The sequence below is a fragment of the Lepisosteus platostomus genome, chromosome 2 (genome assembly GCF_059453375.1).
Source record: "Lepisosteus platostomus isolate fLepPlt1 chromosome 2, fLepPlt1.hap1, whole genome shotgun sequence".
Classification (NCBI taxonomy): Eukaryota; Metazoa; Chordata; class Actinopteri; order Semionotiformes; family Lepisosteidae; genus Lepisosteus; species Lepisosteus platostomus.
The window spans coordinates 29,228,325-29,254,791 of record NC_142612.1 but is presented as its reverse complement, the minus strand read 5'-3'; the positions used below and the strand labels follow the sequence as shown (position 1 = coordinate 29,254,791).

The 26,467-nt window shown below is 38.7% G+C and overlaps 1 protein-coding gene across 4 annotated transcripts in view; it reads right to left on the bottom strand.

The window, feature by feature from the left end:
* Nucleotides 1-26,467, bottom strand: part of farp1 (FERM, RhoGEF (ARHGEF) and pleckstrin domain protein 1 (chondrocyte-derived)) — a 110,323-nt gene that overhangs the window by 38,227 nt on the left and 45,629 nt on the right. For all 4 annotated transcript variants that reach the window (XM_088604093.1, XM_088604119.1, XM_088604111.1 and 1 more), the window contains exons 3-5: nt 6,980-7,084; nt 5,268-5,310; nt 4,263-4,341 (exon numbers count right to left, since the gene is read on the bottom strand). In XM_088604093.1, the coding sequence (XP_088460219.1) occupies nt 4,263-4,341; nt 5,268-5,310; nt 6,980-7,084 (227 nt within the window). The remainder of the gene's footprint in view (nt 1-4,262; nt 4,342-5,267; nt 5,311-6,979; nt 7,085-26,467) is intronic.

The following is a 26,467-nucleotide window of genomic DNA, read 5'->3' as shown; positions in this document are numbered from 1 at the left end:
TCCATTTACTTTACTGTTGAGTCTCAAAATGCTGCTGACATTATGCTTCATTTAAAGAAGACAAATATATTATTATCCAACACTATGAAAATCTATCAGTGTAGCATGTCTTATGAGAAAACCCTTGAAGTAATGAGAATAACAGGCAGCTCTTAATGAGTTATATTTTCTCCTGACATACTGTTATTAACATATACTTCATTGTACAAATAAACTCCATTATGAATGAGACAAGTCAGAAATAAAGATTACTACAATGAAATTGCTACAATTCTCTTTTCACGGCTTGTATTTCCCTCTGGGTTTTAGAATTAATGCTACAATATAAACTGCTCTAGACAACATTATTAAATGCCCATTTCCATGTCCAGACATAGCAGACTGATTTGCCTTTGAGCAGGACTTAAACTACAGATTAGTCTCAGCACTACACAATCATCATAGAAGGGTTATTGAACGGAGAAGAAACTATTTTGATCCTCCTCCGATATTCTGAAGCATTCTGACTAGCTAGAGAAAAAGTGATGTTAACAAAAAAAATAATGCAGCCAAACAAAGAAGAGACAATAACAGCATAAAGAGAAATAAAAAATAACTGAAAGAATAGAGCAAATTAAAATAAGAGGAATTAACGGGTGATAAACATTCTTTTACAGTGGATTCTTCACGTCCCTTTAGTACTCAAAATATCCTAAACAAAAATCCTGCTGAGGTTATAATTCAAGTATTTTCCAAGAATATATGTAGAGTATCCAATGTCCACTCCTTTGCCATCAGTGTGGAAATCTGGTAATGAATGATGCAAGTTCAGCATCAACAGAGAACCAACAGAGTGAAACAAAGAATACAGCCCTCTTCACTCTTGAAGCCACTTTGGTTGCCATGACACCCTGCTGGAATTCGTGTCTCCACCATTCTTCAGCAAACGGGGTTCTGGTACCTATGCCCTCAACAGAGCAGATAGAAGATAGATCTGTTGTGCTGGTTGAATTCCTGCAGCAGAACGTGACCTGCAATTGCCTTGGTCTCCACATCACTGACTTGTGGTCACATTCTGTCAAGAAGTGTGTGAAGCACAAAAAAAAGATATTTCACACACGTCTCTCCCATCCCCAGTACACACTCCTGGGTGACAGCAGCAGGGCAGTGAAGCCGGCTGTTATCAAAGCTGCAGTTACAAAAGGGTTGGCATTAAGGGTGACTGAGCAGCCCTTTTAAGGACAGCAACGCTCTGCTCTCCTGTTTTGGGGAGGGAGCTGGAAAAACAGCCTGTGTATATTCATCAACAGTGCTGACTGAATGTTAATGGATCACCTTTCTGTGGCTGAAAAACCCAAAAGAGAATATTAAAATCTGGGATCTGGGACCTGGCCTTTGTGGACTGTCCAGGCAATGACTGGTCACTGCATTTGTGGTCCAAGAACTCCACAAATAACATAACCACCTTGAGTGAAACCTAACGAGGTGAAGAACTCAAGGAACATGGAGCTGGGCAGAATTTATTCTGGAAAAGAAAACCATGAAACTCATTGAGTTTAATTTTCTAGCAGTCAACCAAACACCTTTAGGAGTTTCCTGCAGAATCAATGGGTTGTCTCATCTTTGGCTCCAATTAGCAGGAAACCAATATACAGATGCGATTGGAACGGTTTTATGGACCAAATTCTTAACGTTTATGGACCAAAATGAGACGAGATAAACTTTACCAAAGTGATGGAAAGGTTAAGGTGTGAAAAAAAGAACTGCAGATTCCACACAGATTACCACCTAAGCCATGCATGGTCACCTCTGGAACTGGCGCACTTGTGTGCATTGCCGATGTTACTAATGATGGCATCAAATGAATGAATTCTGAAGTTTCTAAAAATGCTCAGATATTTATGAGCTTCATGATGTGCCATAACAATGGCCCATAGAGGCCAATGCAACCAAGGAGAAAAAAGTGGAAAATCTTACACTGGCCAAGTTAAACCTCCAGATCTAAATTGTATTGAGCAGCATTTTACACGTCAAAGAAAAAAACCCCACAAAGTTAAAAAACTTACCACATTCCAAGAATAGACCAGAACTCAAAAGTGGTTGCAGCAACTTCTGAGATGATTAAAGAGAGTTTGGCAAGTGCAATGGGTCACCGATTCTTACAGTTATTGCCTCAAAGGAATATACAATCAAATGTTGACTTTTATCATCTAAAATTAAACTGAAATCACTGGTTTTAATATAGAGTATGTGGTTTTTCTGCTATGATTAAATTCATGCATTGAATTAGCCACAATATATTTTATCTCAGAACTACAAATAGTTGACTGTAAAGTAAAAACTGAATTGTCTCAATACTTTTGGAGGGCCCAGCATTTTTTACATTTTAGTCAGATGTTCCTGGTTCACTGATTTGAAGTTTTTTTTTATACTTATGGTAATTCAATAAAAAGACCACATACTGTCTCATACTCAACAACACTGTCAGACATTGGGTTTAGCAGCATTTAGTTAGAAATGATCTCCCAAGCTGAATACATGCAAAAAATGAACCCTCCCTTTATCCATTGTTACTATGCAGCTGGATTTACTTTATTCACCTCAATCCCTTCCCAATATGTATTTTTAACATTTAAACTTCAAAGCAGTGTTTTCAGTTATTAATCTCACAGACAGACTAATATGAACAGCCTGAAGACAGTGGATGGTCTGATTAAATTTATTTAAATTATGCATTCTGTTAGTGGCTGAATAAATGCTTCCATATACAGTACATGACAATCTTTTTTTTTTTCAATAATAAGGGTTAAAACATTTCATTCACAAATCACAAAGCACAATCTTCAGGTTCTGTTTACATACTGAAACCTCCTCACAACATAGATAACTGCTTCTGCTCTAGGAAATTCACAGACTCACAAACATGGTTATCTGAAGCTGTGCTCGCTATTCTACAGTGGAAGCTGTACAAATAACGTTTTTTCTTAGGCAGAAGACAGGCGGAGTGATATAAAAAAAAAATTCTTCCCCTGTGGGAAACTTTGAAAAATGAGAACCTCAGTCCCAGTAAATTGGAATCCTCTAATTCTGGAAAAAGTAGAGCTTTGCTTAAGTTATTCATGGAGCTGACCAAAAACCTGGCAAAAGTAATGAAGTGGTCTCTCCCAGCTACACAGAATGAAAAATGCACAACTTTAAACCTGTACATATTTTAAAAGGTTGATGTGTTTTTCACAAATGAAGTACTATTTATCAGAGAATATCTGAAATACAAATAATGTCATCAACTGTACCGTCAGTTCCTTTCTGGTATACAAGACCATATTGATGGAAATCCTGTTGGAAAAGAACTTATCTTTCTATTAAAATTTAGGTGGGGGGTCAGCTTCTTACAGGGATTATTGTTTTATTTGCGTCTTTGGAACTGTTTGACCCAGGCATCTTGACTCGCAAGAAAGCTGCAGTCTGTGGCGCATTACAAGCCTGTTGAATGTAAAATGTTCAAGCTAACAAAACAAAATAACTCTAATAATAGAACAGGCTGATTTGTATCAAGTCATTCAAGGAGATACACCTTACTCTTAAATCACACAGCAGCCTGATCTTAAAGTGATCCTGCCAGATCATTCACTTTTGCTTAAGAAATGGAAAAAAGGGGTTTGTCAGAAGCAAGAAAAGATACTACATATGCCTGAGAAAAATGTGTTTTTCTAATGATACATTTTACCAGGAAACAGGAAATATTCCAAAGCCATAACTCTTTTAGTAATAGTTACTGTGCATGGTGCATGCATGTCTAAATTCTCCACAAAAGGCAGTGTTAAAGGGAATAATCCACAAATAGTATCTGACAAGAGTTGCTAGATATTAATATTGTCCTTATGGAATGCAGTTTAAATGTTTATTATTACCCAAAGAGACATTTCTCTATATCAATCTTCTAGCTTGATGGTTCGTACATACATAAAGCACAATATAACCAATGTGTTTAGAGTTCAGATTTCATTTAGACTGTGCTCAGAACACATAGTAATACTCTATGTAGATCGTAAGGGAAACAAAGGAGGAAAGACTCTAAATCCAACTTTCTTGCCTGTTACTGAAAGTGAATAAATACCTTCTAAATCTGTAATAAAGGCTGGGAAAGACATCTACTAAAAAATACAGGCATGAAGAAATCCAAGAACTAAAAACAAGCAAGCAAAACTACTGATTAAGACAGACAAGATAAAGACCAGATTAAAAACTTTAAAAACATCCAACTGTGATACAATATCTCTAACCTTGTTAACTCTTCCTGCAGCTGAGTGTGATCAGGAGGGAAGAACTTCACCACAAATCTCAGCACGGTGTGTTTGGGTCCTGGGAAAGAGTTTTCCACAATTAATGAGAACACTGCAACAGCAAAACAACTGAGAATATGCTAGCTGTATGCAGTAAACCACGTTCTTAAATTCTACAATAATTGAAAGGAAAGGAAAACAGAAATGCAAGATTCTTTAATACTAGCACTAACTACAGTATATACATTTTTAGGAATTGTCTTTACAGACTAATCAAGTAAGCACAAATAATTATTAAATTTGTATAATCACATTCAATAAAACCCCCATAATCACTGTGGTTTTGTGTTTTTATTCACTTCTTAACACAGCAGTTATTTGATGTAGAAATTCTAATGACTTTTTCCATTAGGCTGGCTGGCCTATCTCAGTCTTGCTCAGGATGATATCAGCTGAATGTTCTGTGTTCTCTATATGATGGGTTCAGTTTGTGGCTTATAGCAACACCTCAATGACTTGTGGTAAAGACTCAGCTGCTGTCGCATGAAAAAACTAAGCAATTACCCTTATTAAAATCTGAGATAAATGTCAGATCCACCTGACACAAACCTCAAATACCATGTGTGGAAAGCTCTTAAGGGCACAATTCCTATGTTAGGCTACAAGCTGTCTAATTTAGGAGCATTTAGTGTTGATGAAGTCCATTTAATTAGAAGCATCCTTTCAACACATAATTTACTTTATCCCCACATAAAGCAGATAATAGACATTTAAATTCAAAGTGAATTCAGAATTTAGCAAAAAAGAATGGTCCAAAACAGCCTGTTGGAAATAATGCACTTATAATTAACCTACCCTTGAACCACATAAAAAGACAAAACATTATTACAGCATTTGCATTTCGTAACACTTCCTCTGAAAGGACTGTCTCTGGTTGTGTACAGCATGTAAGGAAACCAGGGAGCATTAGGAACAAACTCAGCCCTTTCAGACAGCTGCACTTACTTCTGACTTGCTTCATAATGGGTTTCAGCAGGTCCAGCCACACCTGTAAAAACAAGAACATGTCAACAAGTAGCTCGCTGAATACAACATGGTCTACTGCACTGAAGGGCCAATGAATTATTTAAACCCTGTGTTCTCTTGCATTCAACCGCAAGCTCTCAAGTGGGATTCTTATTGCACTCCTGGAAGAGGACTGGCCACAACTGACAAAAATGCCCTGAAGACCTGGGATTGAGTCCAAAGTAGGTACAAACATTAGGAAGCAACAAATAATGTACAAGAGGGGTAGGGGTGTGAGACAGATATGGTCTTTTTGTATCGATGTTTTGGAACTTTGTGGCTAGATGAATGTCACCTTTTAAAAACACAATGAAGCTCAGCTCCAGAGTGGTTCAACCACAAAAAACACTTCATCAGGATGCTATGTAAGTCCAGACATTGGCAACTGGAGCCTCAGCTATGCTATTAACCAGTGCTGGTGGCAGAATCTCAATCTAGCTGAGTGCAGCTTAAATTGGACACCTAACAGTAGCTTCTGATACAGGCCGGACACCTGCAAGCTGGAAGATCTGTCAGTGAGAGATGTGCTATTTCTCCCACCACTGATCGCTCTCCTGGAAGGTGCTGAGGCGTGACAGATGGACACCAAAGGACTGCCCACAGACCTTCTTATGCTCTTGTACTGCAGGGAGCTTTGGCACTGAGATTATTAATATCTGGCAATTCTGACCTTGGATATGGTGTGAAATAAATTAATTTCGACGATTAATTCCCATTTTTTAAAAAAGAGGAAAATGGATGTAAAAATCCAGACGTGTACAATTCCAGCTCAGTGTTTTATTTTACCCATGGCATCTTTAGAGAATATGCACCTTATCTCTGGATTTGATCCCAAACCTTTCACCTGTGCTGTACATGTGAAGTGCAAAGAAGAAGACAAAAAAGTTATCATACTGTGCATCAGTGGTCAAAGTTGCCTCTTTAGGCAAGTGAATCCCCACAGTTAAATTGTCCCTTTCACAGACATGAGTGACAACAGTGGTTTAGATAGGGGTGGATAATATTAGTTTAATATTTTACATGTACCACTTGAGTATACGGCAATCTGAGTGAAATACCCCACTGCTGGTACAGCAGCAGAATCCCATTGGGGTTCTAAACACGTCTGTCTGATCCAGATTCCAGAGCCCTAAAAAACTACCCCATGCTGCGGCCAAACCATATTTTTACTCTCTAAATTTGTGTGAGCTTTAAATTTATTTCAAGACTCTGTGCACCCTCCTCCTTACTTGAGTTAGCCCTGATCTGTCCTGAGATGTTTGCTGTAGGCAAACAGCATTGCTAAACAACATGTACTGTAGGAGAATGCAAAATGAACTAAAAATGGATCAATCATCCAAAAATAAATTTCTCTGATTGTATTCCAACACAAAAACATCACCCTGTTGTTACTCCCGAAAGAGCAGAGATAGAATCTAACCTAGAGGGAATAAAGTGAATAATCACAGACCCCACAGAGTCCTTACCACCGTTCTTGTTTTACAACACAATCTTTAGCAGTAGACTGTTTACTCCAACATTCTCAAATCTCCAGAGCTGATACACTTATGTATCCAAATTACTTTGAAGTACCACTGTTCTACACTAACTGCAATCTGTTTCCCTTTTAAAATGTAATCCTTTTTAATGTCTTTCACATTTCATTCACTCACTGTCATTTTCCTGTGGTCCTGGAATTCAAGGCCAAAGTAGTCTCCCTCAATGAGATTCAAATGGCTACACACCAGGTCAAATAGCATCTTCCCTGGAGCTCTTTGCTGTGAAGAGAAAACAAGAAAATAGAACAAATTCAGAACTTTTGAAAAACAATTAATAAATCTGGTCATCCAGTTATGAACAGAACTTTGAACTGTTGCTAACACAATGCCCAGCATCACACACATAATTTCAAATGTCAACAGAATTTTCTGCTCTGTGAAATAAAGTAACAGGAGTCACCATTTATGGCTCTAATAACTTATAACCAAAAGAAAGGCTGGCCTGCCTACTTACATGTTAAAACAAATACATAAACAAATGAAAAAAGGAAATTGTTTCATAGAGCCCTAAAGTGTTTGCATATGTTTTTTAGGAGGCTGATATGCTCACTGACCCTTGCACATTTTTTTGAAAACCTGCTTTAGATGATTCTAATATGATTCTAATGTGATGCATCAAGATAGGCCTAGACAATGCATTCCCAAATTAGGCCATCTCCTATAGCCAGAGCCCTGCTGTTGCACCTCAGCCCTAAATCTAAATTAATGGCACCAAAATGACTGCAGAATCACTATTTAAATGCTGGACAAATGCTTCTAACTGGCAACAGAGTTTTCTTTAACAAAGCAATGAAAAAAGGGCTATAATTGCTCAATCTTTTTCTTTTCTCTCTAACTGGCTTTAAAACTCTAATGAAGCATGGATGGGTTTACACAAAAACAATCAAGTTAAAAACAGAAATATATATATTTATAAAAGGCCACTTTTTCTATAATAATTATTTTGCGTTTAGGTAAAGTAAAGATAAAAAACTCAGTCTAAGACAATCTAATAATGTAGATTTGTTCTCCTGCAGTAAGACGGTTTCCAATCAGAATGGCCCACTAAGTCTGGTTCAGCTGCTGGCTGACTAATAACTTAAGACTCCTGATGGCTTATATCACAGTCTGCGACCTCCAGCATGTCACGCCAAAGAAGTCAAGGGCTTAGGAATTGGCAAGCCTCTTGGAGTAGCAGTATATGCAAATGGAAATGCACAGTCATTTGTAATAATTAAAAACAATTTTAATGGTTTTCCCTCTAGCAACTTCCTTTATGTAACTATTCCAAGCAATCAAAAGAACAAAGGAAATTAAAATGAAAGAAAACTGTCATACATATTCAAATATCTTTTCCATGCAATATTTAAGGAATTGGTGAAGAGTAAAAGCATTGTACTCCTATGATATTCTCAAAGAGGATTTTCCCCAAACTTCTGCAGCACAAAATAACTCTGAACTTGAAGATGCCCTATTCTCTACTATCAAGGGATATGAGACACTGTTACTGACAGGAGGGCTGTCTATCTTCTCAACTTTGTTCTGAGTTCCCAGCATTATTCTTGTACTGGTGAAATGCTCCGATGCTCTTTGATGCTGCAAGGTTGGCACAGGATAATGAAAGGATCCATTTCTCTAAAGGCATTGAGAAGTCTTTGAAGTGACAATCAAATTACTGCTTTTGGAAGCATACAGGTAGAAACTCCATTTCAGTCCCTCCAAGCACTAAAACCTAATTTCTAAAAAAAAACATTCAACACTTGTCTGCAAAAGCAGGTTCAAACCAGTCCGCATACTTATCATTACGGTATCTTGGAAGACAGAGTTTAAATGGTGAGCTGAAACATTGATTCTGATGAGATGAGTTAATAGTTAAGGCCACTAACATATCTTTAATGATCTTACTGTAATGTATAGGGGGAAAAGGGGAAAATATTCTCTTCTGGATACCACTTGCTTGTGCAGAGGTATTGTTACATATTGCCTAACACCATTTAGTAACTTCCTGCAGGTGACATGAAGTTTAACAAAGGTCATAAAGACATAAAGCATGTCAATGGTCAAAATAACAGTGCTAACCTTAACCTATATGGACACATGAAACACAAACATGAAAATACATAATTGATCACCATAATAATGAAGAAAAAGCAGTTTTTTTTTCATTGCAGCACACACACTGACACAGCTCCACCACAAAGACCTAATAATACAATGAACCACAAAACTAAAACTATTTCCTTATACAGTACAACAGTATAAAATGTCTTCTATAGCAGTACTTCATACCAATGAATCTTATGAGTTTTAGCTTGATCTGATCCAGTATAAAAAATATAATAAACTAAGTGTGGGCTTAGTATAGCAAACCTTGGACTACACACATAAGCAATGTTTGTGGTATTTCTATATTTGTTGATGTCTAATGTCAAGACGTTTCTTTCAATTTAGAATTGGAATGACCAATTGTTTTTTGATGTCTTGTCTTGCAGCTATGAACACTGTGCCCGCACACGGGAGAGAAAGAGGAAATGCAGGCAGACTCCTTCGTCCCGCCCATCCACCTTCGAGCAAATCGTCTTTCACAGGCAAAGCAGCCCCAAACTGGAGGATCAGCAGTGATTGGCGGAGAGGCCAGTCACTCACTGACGGAAACAAAAGCACCTGGGAGGCCACAGGCAATGGCTGCATCACTGAGAGTCGAGATGAGTGCCACCATCTGGGGAATCTGGGTCAGAGCTGGCTAGTGGCATGACCCATAAACGAACCCATGACCATGGCACTCAACCTGCATTTGTGCAAATGCCTTTACTAACAGCCACTTGACTTTATCTCACTTGGATGTGATCTGGCAACAGACTATGAAAGCTTTGTCCTTAGCCTTCATTTGCACAACAAAAGAAATCTTGCAAGTAAATGCATGTTGCTCTGTTGGCTGTTCTTCCAAAATACCAGAAAGGAGGGAAACAGTAGTCTGTTTACAGTGAACCACTCAAAGAATTTTAACACCATAGTATACTTTGTGCCTCCTTTCTTTCATACCAGTGTTTGGTGGAAATAGCATGTCTTGAAATAAGCTTTCACCAACAGCCAAGACTCTAGAAAACTAGCCCTTGGGCTGGAGCCAGCCGTGAAAGCAGTGTTCCAGAAAGCCGTCGGGACACAGAAGTCACTTTCATCTCATAGAACCCAATGAGAATAAATTTTAGATTGAAGGTCACAGAATCAGTAATACGCTGGAACCTAAACCCAACACTGACCTAAAAACCATTTTGAAACTGAACAGACACTACCACTAATCCCTGGTTAGGTGCATCATTAAAAAGTAGTGAGGCTAATATTTATCTAAATAACTGCAAGAAACTGACATTTCCTCAATTTTTGGATGGAACCCTGTTAAAAATTCAGCTTTGATTCAGGCTTTGTCCCTCAAGAACAGCCCCTCGGCATCATGAAAGCAGATCCACACTCTGGTCAAGATTTCTGACCTTGCCGCAACCACAAATAGCCACTAGAGTGCGCCATCTTTTTTGGAATCCAGCAAACAGAAGACCGCATTTTTTTCAAGACTAAAAATAATACTTGAAATTATTAAAAGGTATTTTTCCCCTCTGTTTTTTTTTATAGGAGAAGAAAGCTCTTGTCAGCAAACTACTTGGAACTATGAATCTACATGATTCACAACTACAAAGAACAGAGAAAGTTTTCCTTTCAGACTCTTCAATGTCCCCTTCACTTAGGTTTCTTTTTGTTTTGACCACAACATGCTGGGTCCAAAAATGAAGTCAAGAGAAGGACAGTTGTTTCCATATGTTGAGTTAAAGCTGGGCACGGGGCTCTTGCCAACTGAAGGCCCCACTGCTGCCAATCGCTGCAGCTGGACCCAGCTGGCCAATACCGACAAGTCAGGAGGATAAACACTCAGAGTTTCAGAGCAAATTCTGTCAGTCTCATTAAAGCCAGAGAGCTCAATACGGGCTGGATACAAGGTCTGAAGGCTTTGACACCACATGCAAAACAAGCAGTGCTTTGAACACAAGGTATCCAGTCTTTCTTTGGACGTATCTCAAGGTGTAAGATTTTATTTTGCCTGTGTGTGAATGTGCACAGTTCCCATTTCCCTCCTGATATTATGAAGATAGCTGTTCTGCTTCTTCTTTCAAACACAGGAATTCATGAATACATAAATACATGGCACAATGCCATTGCAATCCCAGAACAATTCTGAACCCATACGAGCAAGATAGCTTTGAAATGGTAAGGGGAAATTCTAGGAAGGCATGCAAATCAGATGAATGCTGGAATGCTGGCTGTGGCTTGTAATTCAGTAAGGAGATGTGGATTCCAATTAAATTTGTGAAGATACTATGTGTTTTAGTGCCATGCCGCTACACATGGAGAATACATCACAATACAGTTCGACTTCAGCTACACCGCTTTCTTTTGCCTGTGCAAATACTGTAGGCTTCATTAGTTCATTTCTGGAACTGAGCTAAATATTATGGCAATGTTTCCAGTCTTAAACTGGACAGTACTAGAAAATCAGTTATAAAAAGTGACAGCTCAAAATAAGGAAAAAAACACTAAAATCCTAGAAAAGGCAATCCCACATTCGTGTTGATTCACATGATTTCCTGTGGAGATATTGTATAAAACATCTTATTTACTAAGCATAGCATAAAAGGATAGCCACGGTCACATTTCCTATTTTAACACACACCTGTTTGCAAGCAATTATTTGACCAGCTGGTGACCTTTTGTACACCTTCCTGTCCATGTTAAAAATACATAATATTTAGTTTTATATTTGTCTGACTGGCACCCCATTAAAATAATTGAACTGGACAAGTCTAACTGAGAAATTCCTAGTTAGACTCCTATAATTCTGAGGTCAATTTCATACTGTTATACAGTACAAGTCTTCACTATCTACAAAACAGAACTATTTCAGCACGCTGAACTCATTTGTTCCCTGGTTATAATTCAAATTTCACACTAGACACATGCTCTATATTAACTGAGTTGCAGGAGATTTTATTCTGATTTGGTTTTAAATGGATAGGCTGGATCGGAGTAAATGCACTACTTAGTATTGTGCTAAGAAGGACCATTTCTTAAGAATATAATTAAACAAACACCTCCAATTAATATAAGCCCATTCTGTTCCAGTTTTCACTTTTCCCATAATCTCTGTAAGAGAAGACGGTCCTGTCCATTGTCTTTCAATATACATGGTACAAACTAACTCACCTCTGACTAGTCATTTGCTAGCACTGATTATCAAAAAGTCACTTTTGTAATTATTTTCTACAACACTTTTGCCATCTTAGCTGCTCTGTCCCAGTATCCCATGCCCCTTTTCTTTCCCTAAATTCTCGATCGACATCTCCTCTGTCAGACTGTTCCTCCTCTCCGTTCCCCCACCTCCAGGGCCTGTTCATTCTTGTCCCTGGCTCTGCACCGCTGGCACAAGCTACCCATTGAAATCAGAGCTGCTCGGGCCCTGACCACCTCTCTGTGTCTCCTTGAGTCAGTCAGTTTTGTTTAGACAGCACTTGTGATCTCTCTCATACTGCCCTGAACGTTCACCGGCAAGGGTACTACACTCAATGGCTTTCCTTCTTTAATCACCCAGTAAAAAGTAAAAACAGATACTTTGGAGCAAAGCTTCAACGGCCCTCACTTCCTCTTTACAATTTGGGTGGTTTAACAATACTTAAAAATCTACCACTTTTCTTTACACTACATGTTATTACAAATACAGTACTTTTACCCCTGTGTAAGTCTTATTTTGTAAAAACTGCTTGCTCAGAGAGAAAAATAATCCAAATTTGCGGGCTCTGCACATTCACTTCCTTGTTTTTTCTTCCTTACTGCAAAACCTTTGGGTGATTCATCATTAGAATAAAAAATGGATAACAATAAAACTCATAGATCTCACTGTTTATTTTATATAAATGCAGATTCTGCTTGCTCTTTTATGTAAATATATATTGTTAAATGTTATTTTTAGGAACCTAAGGTTACAAATAAGAGGAGGCCATTCAGCCCATCTGGTCAGTTTAGTATTTACTGTAGTAGCTAATTGCTGGATGAGATCCTGGAAACTATTCCTTATTTCTACTTGTGTCCTCTTGTTCATGTTCCTCTGTCTGAAGAAGGTCTCTGGGTTGACTTTGACTTTGTGGATTTTTAACACTTGGATCAGGTTCGATCAAAACTAAAAAGGTTCAGTTCTTTCAGCCAGTCTGTGTAGGACATTCCCTTAAGCCCCTGGAATGTAACTCTACATTCTCCTCTGAACTTATTCCAGAGCAGCAATACTTTTTTTCATGGTGACAAAAACATTACTCAGTATTCTAAATGAGGGCTAACTAGTGCACTTTACAATTTGAACACAAAAACCCTTGATTTTAAATCTACACTTTTGACTGTAGGGAATAACACTTTGTTTTATGTGTTTTGTTGCTTCTTCACATGGATGGAGCCTCATGTCAACAATGTAAACGATGTGGCAACATATACTCCTAAGCCATTTTCAGAAGTAGCCTCTTCTAACTCAGTGTTTCCCATTTAGTATTAAAAGCGTTTAACTGCTTGCACGCAAAACCCTGCATTTGTCTACAATGAATGTCATCATGTCAGTTGTTTGCCCAGTCTGGAACTTTATCTAAACCTTTTTTAAAATTTCATTTGGTACTTCAGTGTTTGTCAATTTGCAATCATCTGTAAACTTCACTAGTTTACTAACTATACCAGAATCTAGATTACAGATACTAATCAGGAAAAACAGTGGGCCGAGTACAGATCCCTGTGGTACTCCACTAATTACGTCACCCTAATTTGAACACTCACCCATTATCGGTCCTCTGCATTTTCTATTCGTTCACAATCCAAATGACACATCTCCCTGAATGCCAACTGCATGCACCTTTTATGGGGAACCGATCAAAGGCACTCTGAAAATCTAAATACAGCATATCAGATGCTTGGTATATACACTACTGCAGTTACCTGTTCACAGAACCCTAATCAGCTGGTCAGACATATCCATCTAGACTATTTGCTAGGATGTTGTGTCCATATATGTTATTAGTTCTAATAATTAGGGTATTTTACTTCTAATTATTTCCATAATCTTGCATGTAATAGAAATCAGACACATTGGTCAATAATTGGATCAGCTTTGTCACGCAATTCTCTAGGCCACGGTTACTACCTGTCTTGTATGATTGCTGGAAAAGTGGTGTCAGTGGCTTCTCAATAACATCTTGTTTCCTTGGGTACAATTAGTAAGATGATTTGGCATCACTGTCAGGGGGAACATGGATTTTAATCTTCATGTTGAAAGTGAGCAAAGTCCCTGGTTCTGGTCTGAATGCATGATTAAAAAACGTTCTTACAGCCTGAAGAAACATTCAAGGAGATTACTCAACCACAAACACTGACAAGCACTTGCTGAGTAGGTTGTATCCAACTGCCTTCATCTGAACAAATACAGCTCTGCCTATAGAGCAACAAGGCCAGTTAAGCTAATTTACCATGGTCTGCTCCAGATAAACACAAGAGTCACAAAAACAGGCCTTGTGACTGTAGAAACAACACTGCATGATAAGTGAACAACAACTTGAAAGAGACCTCAATCTTTGGGATGGCTTGTCACCTTTCCTGCTCTCTCACATTATTTCAATATACAGTATGACCAAGAGCTGCACCTGGTACAAATATCTAAAGAAGTTCCTGATTACAAGCAGGTGTTTTTGTTCTGTTCAGCATCACTTGTGCTACTTCTTGTATTTGAAATGTCCTGTTCCTTTAAACCAAAACACTGGCATTTGTTTTTGCATATTATATTCAGACTTCACCATTTGCCCGAGAAAGAGACACTACTGCAAGAAACAGAATGTACTGTACGAAACTCCCAAACTTAAAAAGCTTGGGCAGTAATGAAATCATTTATATCTACAAAGCATATGTTCACTCTCCACATTTCATGAGTGTTCCTGAAACATCTAAGAATATGTTAGCACTTTTATCTTAGTAGTATATACAATTCTACTCCATTTATAACTACAGTATACTTTCATTTTCTAATATTGATCATAACAAGGACTTTCCTAGCTAAATGAAAGAATGCAACAAGGAACTTTTACACACGCAGAAGGCACTTATTACAGTGTACCTCATTAGTAAAGCCATTCTTTAATGATGTGAAGCAGCAGACACACTGTCCCTCCAATATCTGTGATGAAAATAAACAGACTGTTGGGTTGGCAGGAGGAAGGGGCAGGCACTGATAAGCACTCGAGATTTGCTATGTTAATGCGCAGTCCTGATACAAAGCCTAGACAAAAAATGAGGAAAGAAGTGATACGATAAAGGAAGGGAACAAGCTACTACAGCTGTCAAATTCATTATGCTGGACTGCCACAACCTGCCTCTTCCACCACCTGATAAGACAGCCTGGAGAAACATTTCCCTGGAATTGTGATGAGATAAATGTTAAGCCCCAGCCTGGATTTTCCCCCCTCACTGAAGAAGCTCTGATTGCATTACTTATCGCAGAAGGATAAATAAAAATAATTATTCTATTCCGACCCTCGGTTTACAGCTGTGGCCTGTACTCCCCCCGCCATGTATTCAGACAGGATATACAGCACGATGTACTTTTAAACAGATATCAGAACAATATACTGATTTGGCAAGGAGGGTTATAAAAAATATTGCTCTGACTTGTTGTCAAACCACAGACCACTCAAAAAGGTGTCATTCACCTTATTTACGCAGTGGTCACACAACTCTTTTGTACAGGGGCCAAGTGATGCAATTGATTTGCCAGTGTTGCTTGTTCACATTAAGACTACTTACAGATCTCAGCTTGGTAAAATAAATTGAGTCCACAAATCCTCACAAGTCCTTTGAAAATACAGGTTTCTAGTGTCTGCAAGAAAGCAAAACAATAGGACAGGAAGGCCATCACCCTCACTGCTGAAAGCCCACTGAGAAACACATATGAACGGCAATACTGAGCAATAACATCTTGTTTCCTTGGGTACAATTAGTAAGATTTGTTTCAACCCAAGATACTTTTTCATTACCTAAATGTGATTTCTCTCCTTTTTATGATTAGGACAAAAAAAAAGCTGATAAATACATTTGACAAACGATAATTCCTTGAGACTATACATATTAAAGTACAACAGTCTTCTGAAGAAATGAAGAACAGAGAAACGACTTTGGTAGACTTGGTTCACTAGTCTGCAAATTAAACCTTTGATTTTGAGTGGAAAATCAATCAGCCTTCATTTGACCTTTCACTGTTCTTAAAAATATAAAACCTTATTAATTGTTTGTCCATATTTTATTGATATACATTATCTAAATGCCATTTCACACTAACAATATTTCCATCCTAGGGCAGCTGATAGAGAAGTGGTTATCATTGCTGCTGGGGACCTGGGTTCAATCCCGTGACTGGGATACTATTTGCAAGGAGTTTGTGTGTTGTTCCAGTGTCCGTGTGGGTTTCTTCCAAATGCTCTGGTTTCCTCCCACAGTCCAGAAACAGACCGGTAGTCTGCCTTGCACCCACTGCTTGCCAGGACAGATTCTCTGCACTGGAAGAAGTGGTTAGAAAATGGATGGAAAAATTATTTCCCATCCCTGAATTAACACTGCCCTGCTGAATTACCAATAGATATGTTTACAGAGATTTCATGTACAGAGGACACAAAGCATTTGGCATGCTGAGGTCCTTTTCCAGATTGTTCCAATTTCCGGGGCTTGGAGATCATTATTCTACGGAAGACACAGGGATCATCTACTGAGCTTCAAATTCCCTCATTGCATGATTTGTTCTGAAGCTGCGAATAACAAAGCAGCAGTTGAGGAACAGGCACAGGTTCCCCAGGAACCACGTTTAATAACCAGATGCCCATTTCCTCTTAGTTACTTTTAAATTCTCCCTTCTTTCATCTAAGCTTTTTAGCACGTTCCAAGTATTGTATAAAAGCTACGGCTCCTGCTGGTCAATGAAAAAAAGGCTTTCTGTTTTTCTTCCGATTGTAGACTGATGGTTCTGGATGGTAAACAAGTGCAGGTTTCACTCGGTGTTCTCTGGCAGCATCAACACATTAATAAACAAAACAAAAAGCAGCCATTGAAGGCAATGAGCATTACTATTCATTCTTCCAAGGAACAGCTAACAGCTGTCATATCACCTCAAGCGATAATGTGCAATAAAGGATCAAGGGTAGTCCATATGGAATGAAATAAACCAATTATTCCCTCAGTAATTCTCTTAAGGGAACAATCCCGCAGTAGGTGAATTCCAATAATTATCCTTAGTTATTTACTATCTTTTACTTTGAAGCTCTGAAATAATTACTTTTAGAGACTATAACTGACAGGCACTGCCTCATTTACCCTAAAGCTTCTACACGAGTCATGATTAGTACTTACTTTCGGTCACCATTTTCTGACCGACTCCTTCCCTTTAAACAGTAATTAGCAGCCACAGAATCTTTAACAGATGAGTGAGATGCACTCTGCAGTCAGAATTTAGGATGATTTTCTTTTCATTTATTCTGATTATAATGGTCTTGTGATTATCATATGCTACACAGGCCTACATCTTTATCATGTGGAAAAAAAAAACTAGATGCTCTCTGGATGTCACATTTAACTGCTGATGAAAACAAACCTACGACAATTAAAATAATAAATTGTGAAACTGCAGTACTGAAAGGTGAGTTAAACAGGTTCTGTAATTAGCACTCGGCACAGCCCATAAGCATGACCAAAGGGACTGACGAGGCAAAACAGTGTTAAGTGAAACGCAGCTCCACTTTTACATTCTGTTTTATAATCTGTAATTTTAATGCTTTTAACTGAAAAGCAGAACTCATAGTAAGTTGAAAGGGCATCCAAAAACAAAGCTCATAGTCACAACCCTTGTCTGGAATCACTGGTTCTGTCTTTACAGTCTGGATGATATCTAGACCTATAAAGACTGGTGACAATTCTAAAATACGGGGTATGTGTTAAATTTCACCTGGGGGCAAGGAGACATTATGGGATCTTTAAATAGGAAAGTCCCAGGAAAGATGATACACAACTGCAGTTGAAAAAAGGTAAAAACAGTGCTTTTTTATTTACAGTGTGGGAAAGCACAAAACAAAAACACAAAACCAAAATGTTATCTCCTGTATGAGCTACTAACTGGACTTCTTCCAAAGTCTCTCTCCAACAACGGCCTTCAATAAGTTCAAAAGATGTTTTCTTTTCCCCCCAACAAAAACTCTGTCTCTCTCCTAGAGTCTTCCAAACTTCAAATGTCCACCAGGATTGTCCACATGTCATTCTTGGCTCCTTCTCCATGGCATTCATATACTGCCATGGTCTCTCATGACATGGATAAATCTGCCCAGTCTCTCATGACAACAGATAAAAAACAATGTGGAAGCTTCAGCTTTCTAAATTGTTCCCCGACCAATTGCCCTCTCTCAGCTGGTCAGGTGACTGAGGGTGGCAAGACACTTCCTACAGTATTCTGGGAAATATAGTTCAGGGCTTCCATCCTGCTTGAGCCTGTCATACCTCCCCAGTACCCAGTTCCCAGTATCAGAGATCACAAGAAGACTGAGTGACAATTCTAAAACATGGTGTACATGTTAATTTTCACAGCAGTTTCCCTCATTGTTTGCCTGTCAAATAAGCCTCCCACTGGCAGAAAATCCAGCAGCACTAACTGCTGCAGTCAACATTGCAGTTCACGATAATGCTAGACCCCCTGCAGTCCTGAGCCTTGACTCAGCCATGATGGATGAACACAAACGGTAGCAAGCATTCAGAAGCCCTTTTCATTTTGACACACTAGCACTAATTGGCAGCACTGGAAATCGTGTTTACTACCCTGTTCTAATCTTTAATGACCTCTAAAAAGAACAGCCAATAGCCTGCTGTGAAAACTCAGGCTTAGAAGAAACAATTGTTTTATAATGTTTGAAAAGAACAGGTTGCACCACAGACATATTCACATAAAAATACAGTAATGTAGAAATCCTGACATCTTGTTATTTTAATAAACACACTGGCAACTTCAGATCATTTCATTTAGATCTCCCACTGGTATGTAAGTTCTTTTTTAAAACTTGCTGAAAGCAATGGAAACTAATGTAATTTTTGTATTCAGATTAATGATACTTTGTGAGCAACTCCAAGACACCACTCCTTCACTAACCTGCACACGAGTTCAGCCGATCAGATCAGCAGCAAGCCCTACAGTAGAGACTAGATCTGCCAGAGAAGACAAAATGGTGAGATGCCTCTGCAATTGTATTTCAAATTTATTATTTCACAGTTTTCCTGTTTGCATGGAACAGAGCCCACCCTCCTGTCAGATTACCCATTCCCACATATTGCCAATGCAGAAGAGCAATTAAAATCAAGATCGGGCGGCACTTCTTTTCAAGGGCTTTGGGAGAATGAAACAAGCCACCCAGCCATGTTGTTGAAGCCGATACCCTGGCTTCTTTTAAGAAATGGCTGGATGAGATCCTCTGATCAATTAGCTAATTAACTAATGGCCTAGACAGCTAAATGACCTACTCTCGTCAAGAACCTTTCTTCTTATTACAGGTGTATCGACAGTATGCCTGATCAATTATCAATCATCATCAATCACATTACGACAATGACTACAATTAAAAAATTGCCCAACTTGGGTTTTAGAAGTGCAAGGAGGTACTGTAGCTGCGTCAGCATGTATAGCGTGTGAAGGACGGAACAGGTAAAGGTTTATTCCATACTGAAAGGAAAAGTTAAGAAACACAACGTTTTGGCTGTGGAGCCTTCTCCATGTGTGAGCCTTCTCACAATCCATAGCCGAAACGTTGTCTCTCCTTTCTTTTTTCTTTCAGCATGGAATAAACCTTTACCTGTTCCTTTACACCCTGGGCAATGTCCTGCCGATAATCCTTGAGGGAGTTTAGGCTCACCCAAAGCTGACTGTCCTTCTAAGCTACTGTATGTATGTAACTCATAGCAAACAGTGAACAGCCCGAGAGGAAATGCTACAGGCTGTCACAGTTCCCACGACCTGCGCTGTTTGTAGAGTTAATGTTTACCAGGGGACCTCAGCAATACAAGCTCTGTACAAAAAACAGGCAACAACCAGGCCTCTCATTTCTCTGTGTAATGTACTTGCTATATACTGTATACACACACTGCATGTAATACTGTATATTGCTCACATACACACTTAGAAAGCTGTTTCCTGAAACTGCTTACGCACATCTTCTGGACAAATTTTAAATTATGGGGATGATTTAGCCTTGAGGGTTTTTATCCCTGTTTGACATTTTGACTCCCAATGTTGTCCTTTCTCAAAACTCTCAGCTTTCCTGGCTTTATTTGTCCTGTCCTTAATCCGAAAGGAATACTTCACCAGATGCCTGATACAGAGGCATCTTGCAGAGGTGTGCGTTTTTAATGCTTCATTTACTGTATACCATGGCAGTGTGTGGTTTCATTCCCCCATTTCAAAATCAGTCAAATCATCGCCTAGCTGGGCAAAGAGCATCGAGTAGATTACACAACCCATCTGGCAAACATATGACAGTACCTGATTACAAAGGAGCAGCATGTGTAACTACTATCAATAGTACAACCTCTCAAGCAAAATAGTGCCAGATTACTTTCCTTCAATATATTGATTTCCAAGTCTAGACAGAAACAATCTGTGTATATTTCTGTGAGCATGCACCTGGTGAGGGAGGTAACTGAGGTATTGATACAACGGTCATTATCATCAGATTAACAAATACGTAATTGAGCAACTCATAAAAAAACTGAAAGACTGCCAACTGTGATTTTCAAGGCTGTGAAGAAAACTGCATACTGCACAGATTTCAGACCTGCCTCATCAGGAAATCAGCAAGGTGCCAAACCTTTTTTTTTTCCAACCTCATACTTGCTGTGTACTTACTGTAAGAGTGACATTTACTGAAAAATGATGCAGAGGATTAAAAAATGGCTTGGATTCTCGTACAAATTAATGCATGCACAGATGCGTAGGCTGAAAATGCCAGCCACGTAGACATAATTTCAGAAAACTCGATATTTTACGACAGCAAATCGCATATGGAGATTGCACGACTTCATAATTAAAACCTTGCACAGAATGTGGAAGCTTTGGCTGTAGGGGAATGTTTGAATGTTTCTAGTCCTCTCTGGTAACAAAAATCTACTTTTTTCTGAAGAATACACACCTTCCACAAACCAATTTACAAAAGGAAAAATCAACTGAAACCCTACAAAACACAAATCAGGTAAATATATATTAAATAGGAAAGAAATCTTATGTTAAGGAAAGACTAAGAAAATAAAGATAGTGATATAATTTTCTGCTTAAAAGTCTTCACTTACAATCCTGTGCCTATATGAGTAAAACATGTATAATATTTAGTTTTATGTATTTTACAACCTTTTTTCTTGCTCCCAATGAATAATCTGACCACTGACCTCACACAGGCGAACACATTTTACACATTGGCCAATCTCTGACAACCTCTCAAGAGTTTGTAACTATAACGTACAGTTATTTTGCCAGTGTTCTATAGAAGAAGCTAATTCAAGTTTTATTTGTAGGACTCTGATGGAAAAATAATTTTACTTCTCCTCCCAAGCGAGACAACTTTTCTCTACAAAACACTTGTCTCCAGAAGAGAAATTATGTGTAAAATGTTATGAGAGACGATGTGCAAAATGGAAAAAAAAAATCAGCCTCATCTTTAAAGAAATGTTACCTGACAAGTAAAAAACACAGCCTATAAAGTCAGCTGCTGTACTTAAACCAAAATGTTGTAATCTGTTACACTGCTATATGTTGCTGCTATTCTTTATACAATTATACACAATTTGACACAAGTATACAAAGCAAGTAATAAAATACCACAAGATTTTGTTTTAGAAACCATTGCTTTTTGTGGGGTACAAAATGGTATTGTAGGAAAGAGGTACTTTGTGTTTAATTGGTAAACCAAAGTCAAAATTCTATCTTAAAAAAATATATTGTTTAACCAGAATCAAAAGTAGCATGACCACACTGCATGATGCTGTAAAAGGGCAGTAACTGCAGTGGAGGATTAACCCGAACTGTAGTTTACACAATGTGTCATACTGTATTTGGTAACTGCATGAAAAACAGCTGTTACGTTTTAGCTTGACAGGACATTAGGAATCCTTCAAATGCAACATGTTAAGTTAGTCTCCTTTCCATAAATACCAAATGGACACGACTCCATCAGATATGAACCAGATGGTCATATTTACAAGGAACCTGCTCTGGAAAAATAAAACTATGAGGAGTTCAATTGAATAATGGGAAATACACCCCAGTTCCAGTCAAAACAGCAAGATCAATTTTCTGTCCAGCAGTTCACCACACCATAAATGAAGATTCTTAGACCAGCCCAGCCATTCAAAACCTCATTCCCACCACTACTGATTAGATTTCAGACTGTTTATCTAAAGTGTTTTACTAAGGAAATGCTGTAAAAATCACCATACATTTGTCAACTAAAAATGAACAGTAATGAACAGCAAAGGGGTGTCACGGACGTCCGAAGGGACTACCCGAGGGCAGCAGGAGAGCGGAAAAAGACCCATATGCGTAGCGGCGAGACGGGAAAAAGGCCCAGGCTCGTAGTGCCAAGAGTTCAGGAATGCCGTATAGAAACCTATGCCCTCAGGTAGCGGACGTGGGGCGACCTGGTGCTAGGCGGGTCTCAGGACCATGCTGAGCCATGACAGAGTGCAAGACCCGGAAATATATAGCCCAAGGGAAAGAGAGGGACCGGAAGGACAGCAGACCAGAAACTAGGGACAGGACAGAGAAGGAGCGCCCTCTGGCTACAGAGGGCGTGACAAGGGGAATATAAAAAATAAACAACATTGTGCTCTTGAAATATTTAAAGCGGTCTCCTGCAGTCCAAAGACATACCGGTACAGCAGATCAATTGGTTTCTGGAAAAATTAGTCTGATGTGAGTGTGTTTGTGTGTTCCCTGAGATTGACTGGTGTCCCATCCAGGTTGTATCCTTCCTTGTGTCTCTGGCTCCCCTGTGACCCTGCAGTGGATGAAGCGGTTAGAAAATGGATGAATGTCCAAATTACGATGTTAATCCAGATGAGGAGCCTTTTAGTACTTTAAGAAATTAGGCATTACAGACCTTTAGAGGTCTATATCTATATTCTCCAATTATCTGGGGTTCCAATGTAGCAGGAAAGAATTGCCAATCTCTGATGTGGTTTAAGGTATAAATCAAAGTATAAAAGTATAAAGGTTAAAGTGGACAGATTTTTTACTTCTTCTCTTTAAAAAGGAAACGTGGCAAAAAAAGGAAGCTTAAAAAGAAGGCACTTTGGGAAAAAAAAACATTTTCATTTCTCATTTATTTTCTTGTACAGGGCCTCACACTGGCTTGTACTACAGCAGAGCAAGACAGCGTTCTAATTCAATCTTCAATCGCACTCAACATTTTGTTTCTAATCTCCTTTGCTAGGCATGAGATACATCTTATGTCTATATCTCACACCTATATGCTCACACCTGAAGGAGGCTCCACAGCCGAAATGTTGTGTTTTCTTTCTTCTTTTTTTCAGCATGGAATAAACCTGTTACTCGTTCCTTTGCAGCCTACGCGTGCTGACGCAGCTATGCACCTGAACTAAAAGATACATCGCTGAGCTCCAACCCCCAGTTAATAATTTCAAGCAAAATCTATGTTATGGAATAAACTTTTATATGAAACTTAAAAAAAGAACAATTTCCACATTTTATGTAATAACATTATATGACATGACAATGTATCTAATTCCAGTGAAGTGTCATGGCCATAACTATTATTTATTCAGGAATGTAATTGAAGTGAACCTTCTTGCTGGCAATTAAAGTCTGCACAGAGTTGATGCTTTCAAACTGCGATACCCAAACAGTACACCACACTGAGTGCAATAGATCAACCAATAATCTAATATTTCCTAAGGAAGAGAAGCATTACAACATTACATCATCCATGCTCAGAGATGTTCGTATTTAATAACTAACTTTAACACTATCTTTCACTGATTTTGCAGATTAAATCAACCTTTGCATCAAACCTGAGAAAAATACATAGCGCAGATTTTATTTTGAAAAAAATCACCTGAGTGGTGTGTGTGTGTGAGTGTGTGTGTGTCCTGCGACCCGTCCAGGATGAATCCTGCCTGCCAGAAGAGGCTCCGCCCCCTTCTCCCCCTCTCCCTCCCGACCCAGTATTGGATAAAGAGGTCAGAAAAATGATGGGTGAATGAATTCTTCTTCTGATCACTGAGCCTTCAACTGCACACATCATCTAGGCTGGATACATGGGGGTAAGATGATTTAGGAATTAATGAAAACACCCTGTCCAGTACAGCTGGCAAGGGAATCATCCGTGTTGTCTGATTTTTCCCACCTGACCCACCAGTCAGAGGACACGGATAGGAAGCTGCAAGGCTCTCTCTCTGTACACAGAGCACCGTGGCTGCCAGGTTTACCCCCGTTTGCAAGTGTGTGCTAATGACATCATCTCTCAGAAACCCCACACATCATGCCTATTCATCATTTCCATTCATCATGCAGAAAGCCATTACTGCAATTACAATGTTCACCCAGCAAAACTAGAGCAACACAGCCTTTCTGCACAGTACACTTAAAGACTGTCAGCATGAAATATATCTCACTATATCATTTCTTTAAATGGGATAGCTCTCTGCTTTCCAGCTACGTGTTGAATCCCAGAGGACTTCTTATATGTGAAGATGTTGTCTACAGTGTTCATTTTTGCAGTATTCAGAGGCATCTCTTTACCAAGTTACTCTACCCCTAATCCCCCCTGTAATAAATGATGACAGCTCCAGATGCTTGTCTCCTAGTGAGACCAATCAATTTGCCTCCCACAGATTAACTTAAACTACTTAACCTTCAGCAAGCTAAATCCACAGTTACTTTAGACCTTCGTGGAATGTGTTTTATGGTTTATGTTAAGAGATGTTTCAAAACACACCACATCAAGGATCCAGCTTTTTGGTGACAAAAGAGGGTCATGATTTTTAAAAAATGCTGGGGGGAAAAGAGTTAAGTTACAGACACTCAAGCAGTCCTGGAATACACAAGACCACCTCTCCGTCGGTCATCAGTCTCGCAAGGGCTTGCTTTCTTTCAAAGGAGTAACTGTGACCATTTTTGATTCAAGTAGCTCCTCACAGGCCTTGCTGTCAAATGTACAGCAGTTGCTCTCCTGTTCTGCCTTGCAACTAAAGTACAGGTTTCACCACTTCCTGTACTGTACAGTACTGGAGCACCCACTTCCACCCACTGTTGTCCTTTTCTGCTGTTGTCTTTCTCTTAGAGCTCTATATTGTCATCGCCTTAGACACATCAGCATGTTGAGCTGTTTGTCTTGATCACTGAAGCTCCTGACAAAAGTGCCCCAATAAACACCCCTCTTTCCAAGTCACCTAGGTCTTCTAATGCAGGCATGCTAACCATAATGACAGGCAACCAGGTCTGTTCAGCATTTGTGTACATGACCCTAGGCATGCTGGGAGGTTATTTACTTTATTAACACATAAGCACACCTGTGTGGAAGCCTTCCATTTTAATGCATTTGGTATCTATCCCTCATTTACCCCTGCATTTTCTTTTACCACTACCCATACATGTATTTTGTGAATAGGAGTTATAAATCCTGTGTAAACAGTACATTTCTGGATGGTATATTTGCTCAGGAGCTACATTTCCGCTTTAGGAAGGTACACCATAAGGTTTTCGAAAATGTGTTTTGTCAACTAAAACTAAAAAAATGTTGACTTTTCTTTTTCTTTTTAAAATTTGGAAATTTGGGATCTCCACCTTTTCATATCCATCAGGAACTAAATCTGGATGAACAAAGACTGAGTGCCCGGCCCGACATGTCAGATGTTATTAAATGAAGTATTTTCTGCTGTGAGCACTGCATTGCCTTGCAAGGAAGTTAGAACTGAATGAAGAAGTAATTCCTCTCATTGAGGCATACTGTATTCCTTGTAGATACCGGGAAAACTAAAATCTACTCAGCTTCAACACATGTAAATCCAGCCTCCCGAAAAATTGAAAAGAAATATTTTCATTGTCCCACCAGGGAGAACTGCAATCAATTTTAATACAATGCACAGCAATTTAATGTCCATATTTTACTTTCCTTGGTTAAAGAAATCTATTAATTCATTTTTGTATATTGGCTTTCAAAAATCTTCTATACACTGCAAAGACAGGGACAATTATACAATTAAGCAGACTAAACAAAAGGTATTTAAAGGAAATGACTTTGTCCAATAGAATTTCTGTTTACTCATTACTCTGATTAATACGTTTGGGTGAAAATAACAACTGATTGCCTATACTTTTTCAACATGCTTCTTTTATCAAGATATTTTTCTATGGCATTTTGAAAAAAAAAAACATGGACAATTAAGCTTATTTGGAAATCGGTATAAATATGTAGGCACATTTGCTTTAAATTCATTCTGGTATTAGATATGCAGAATTTTGGGACTCCT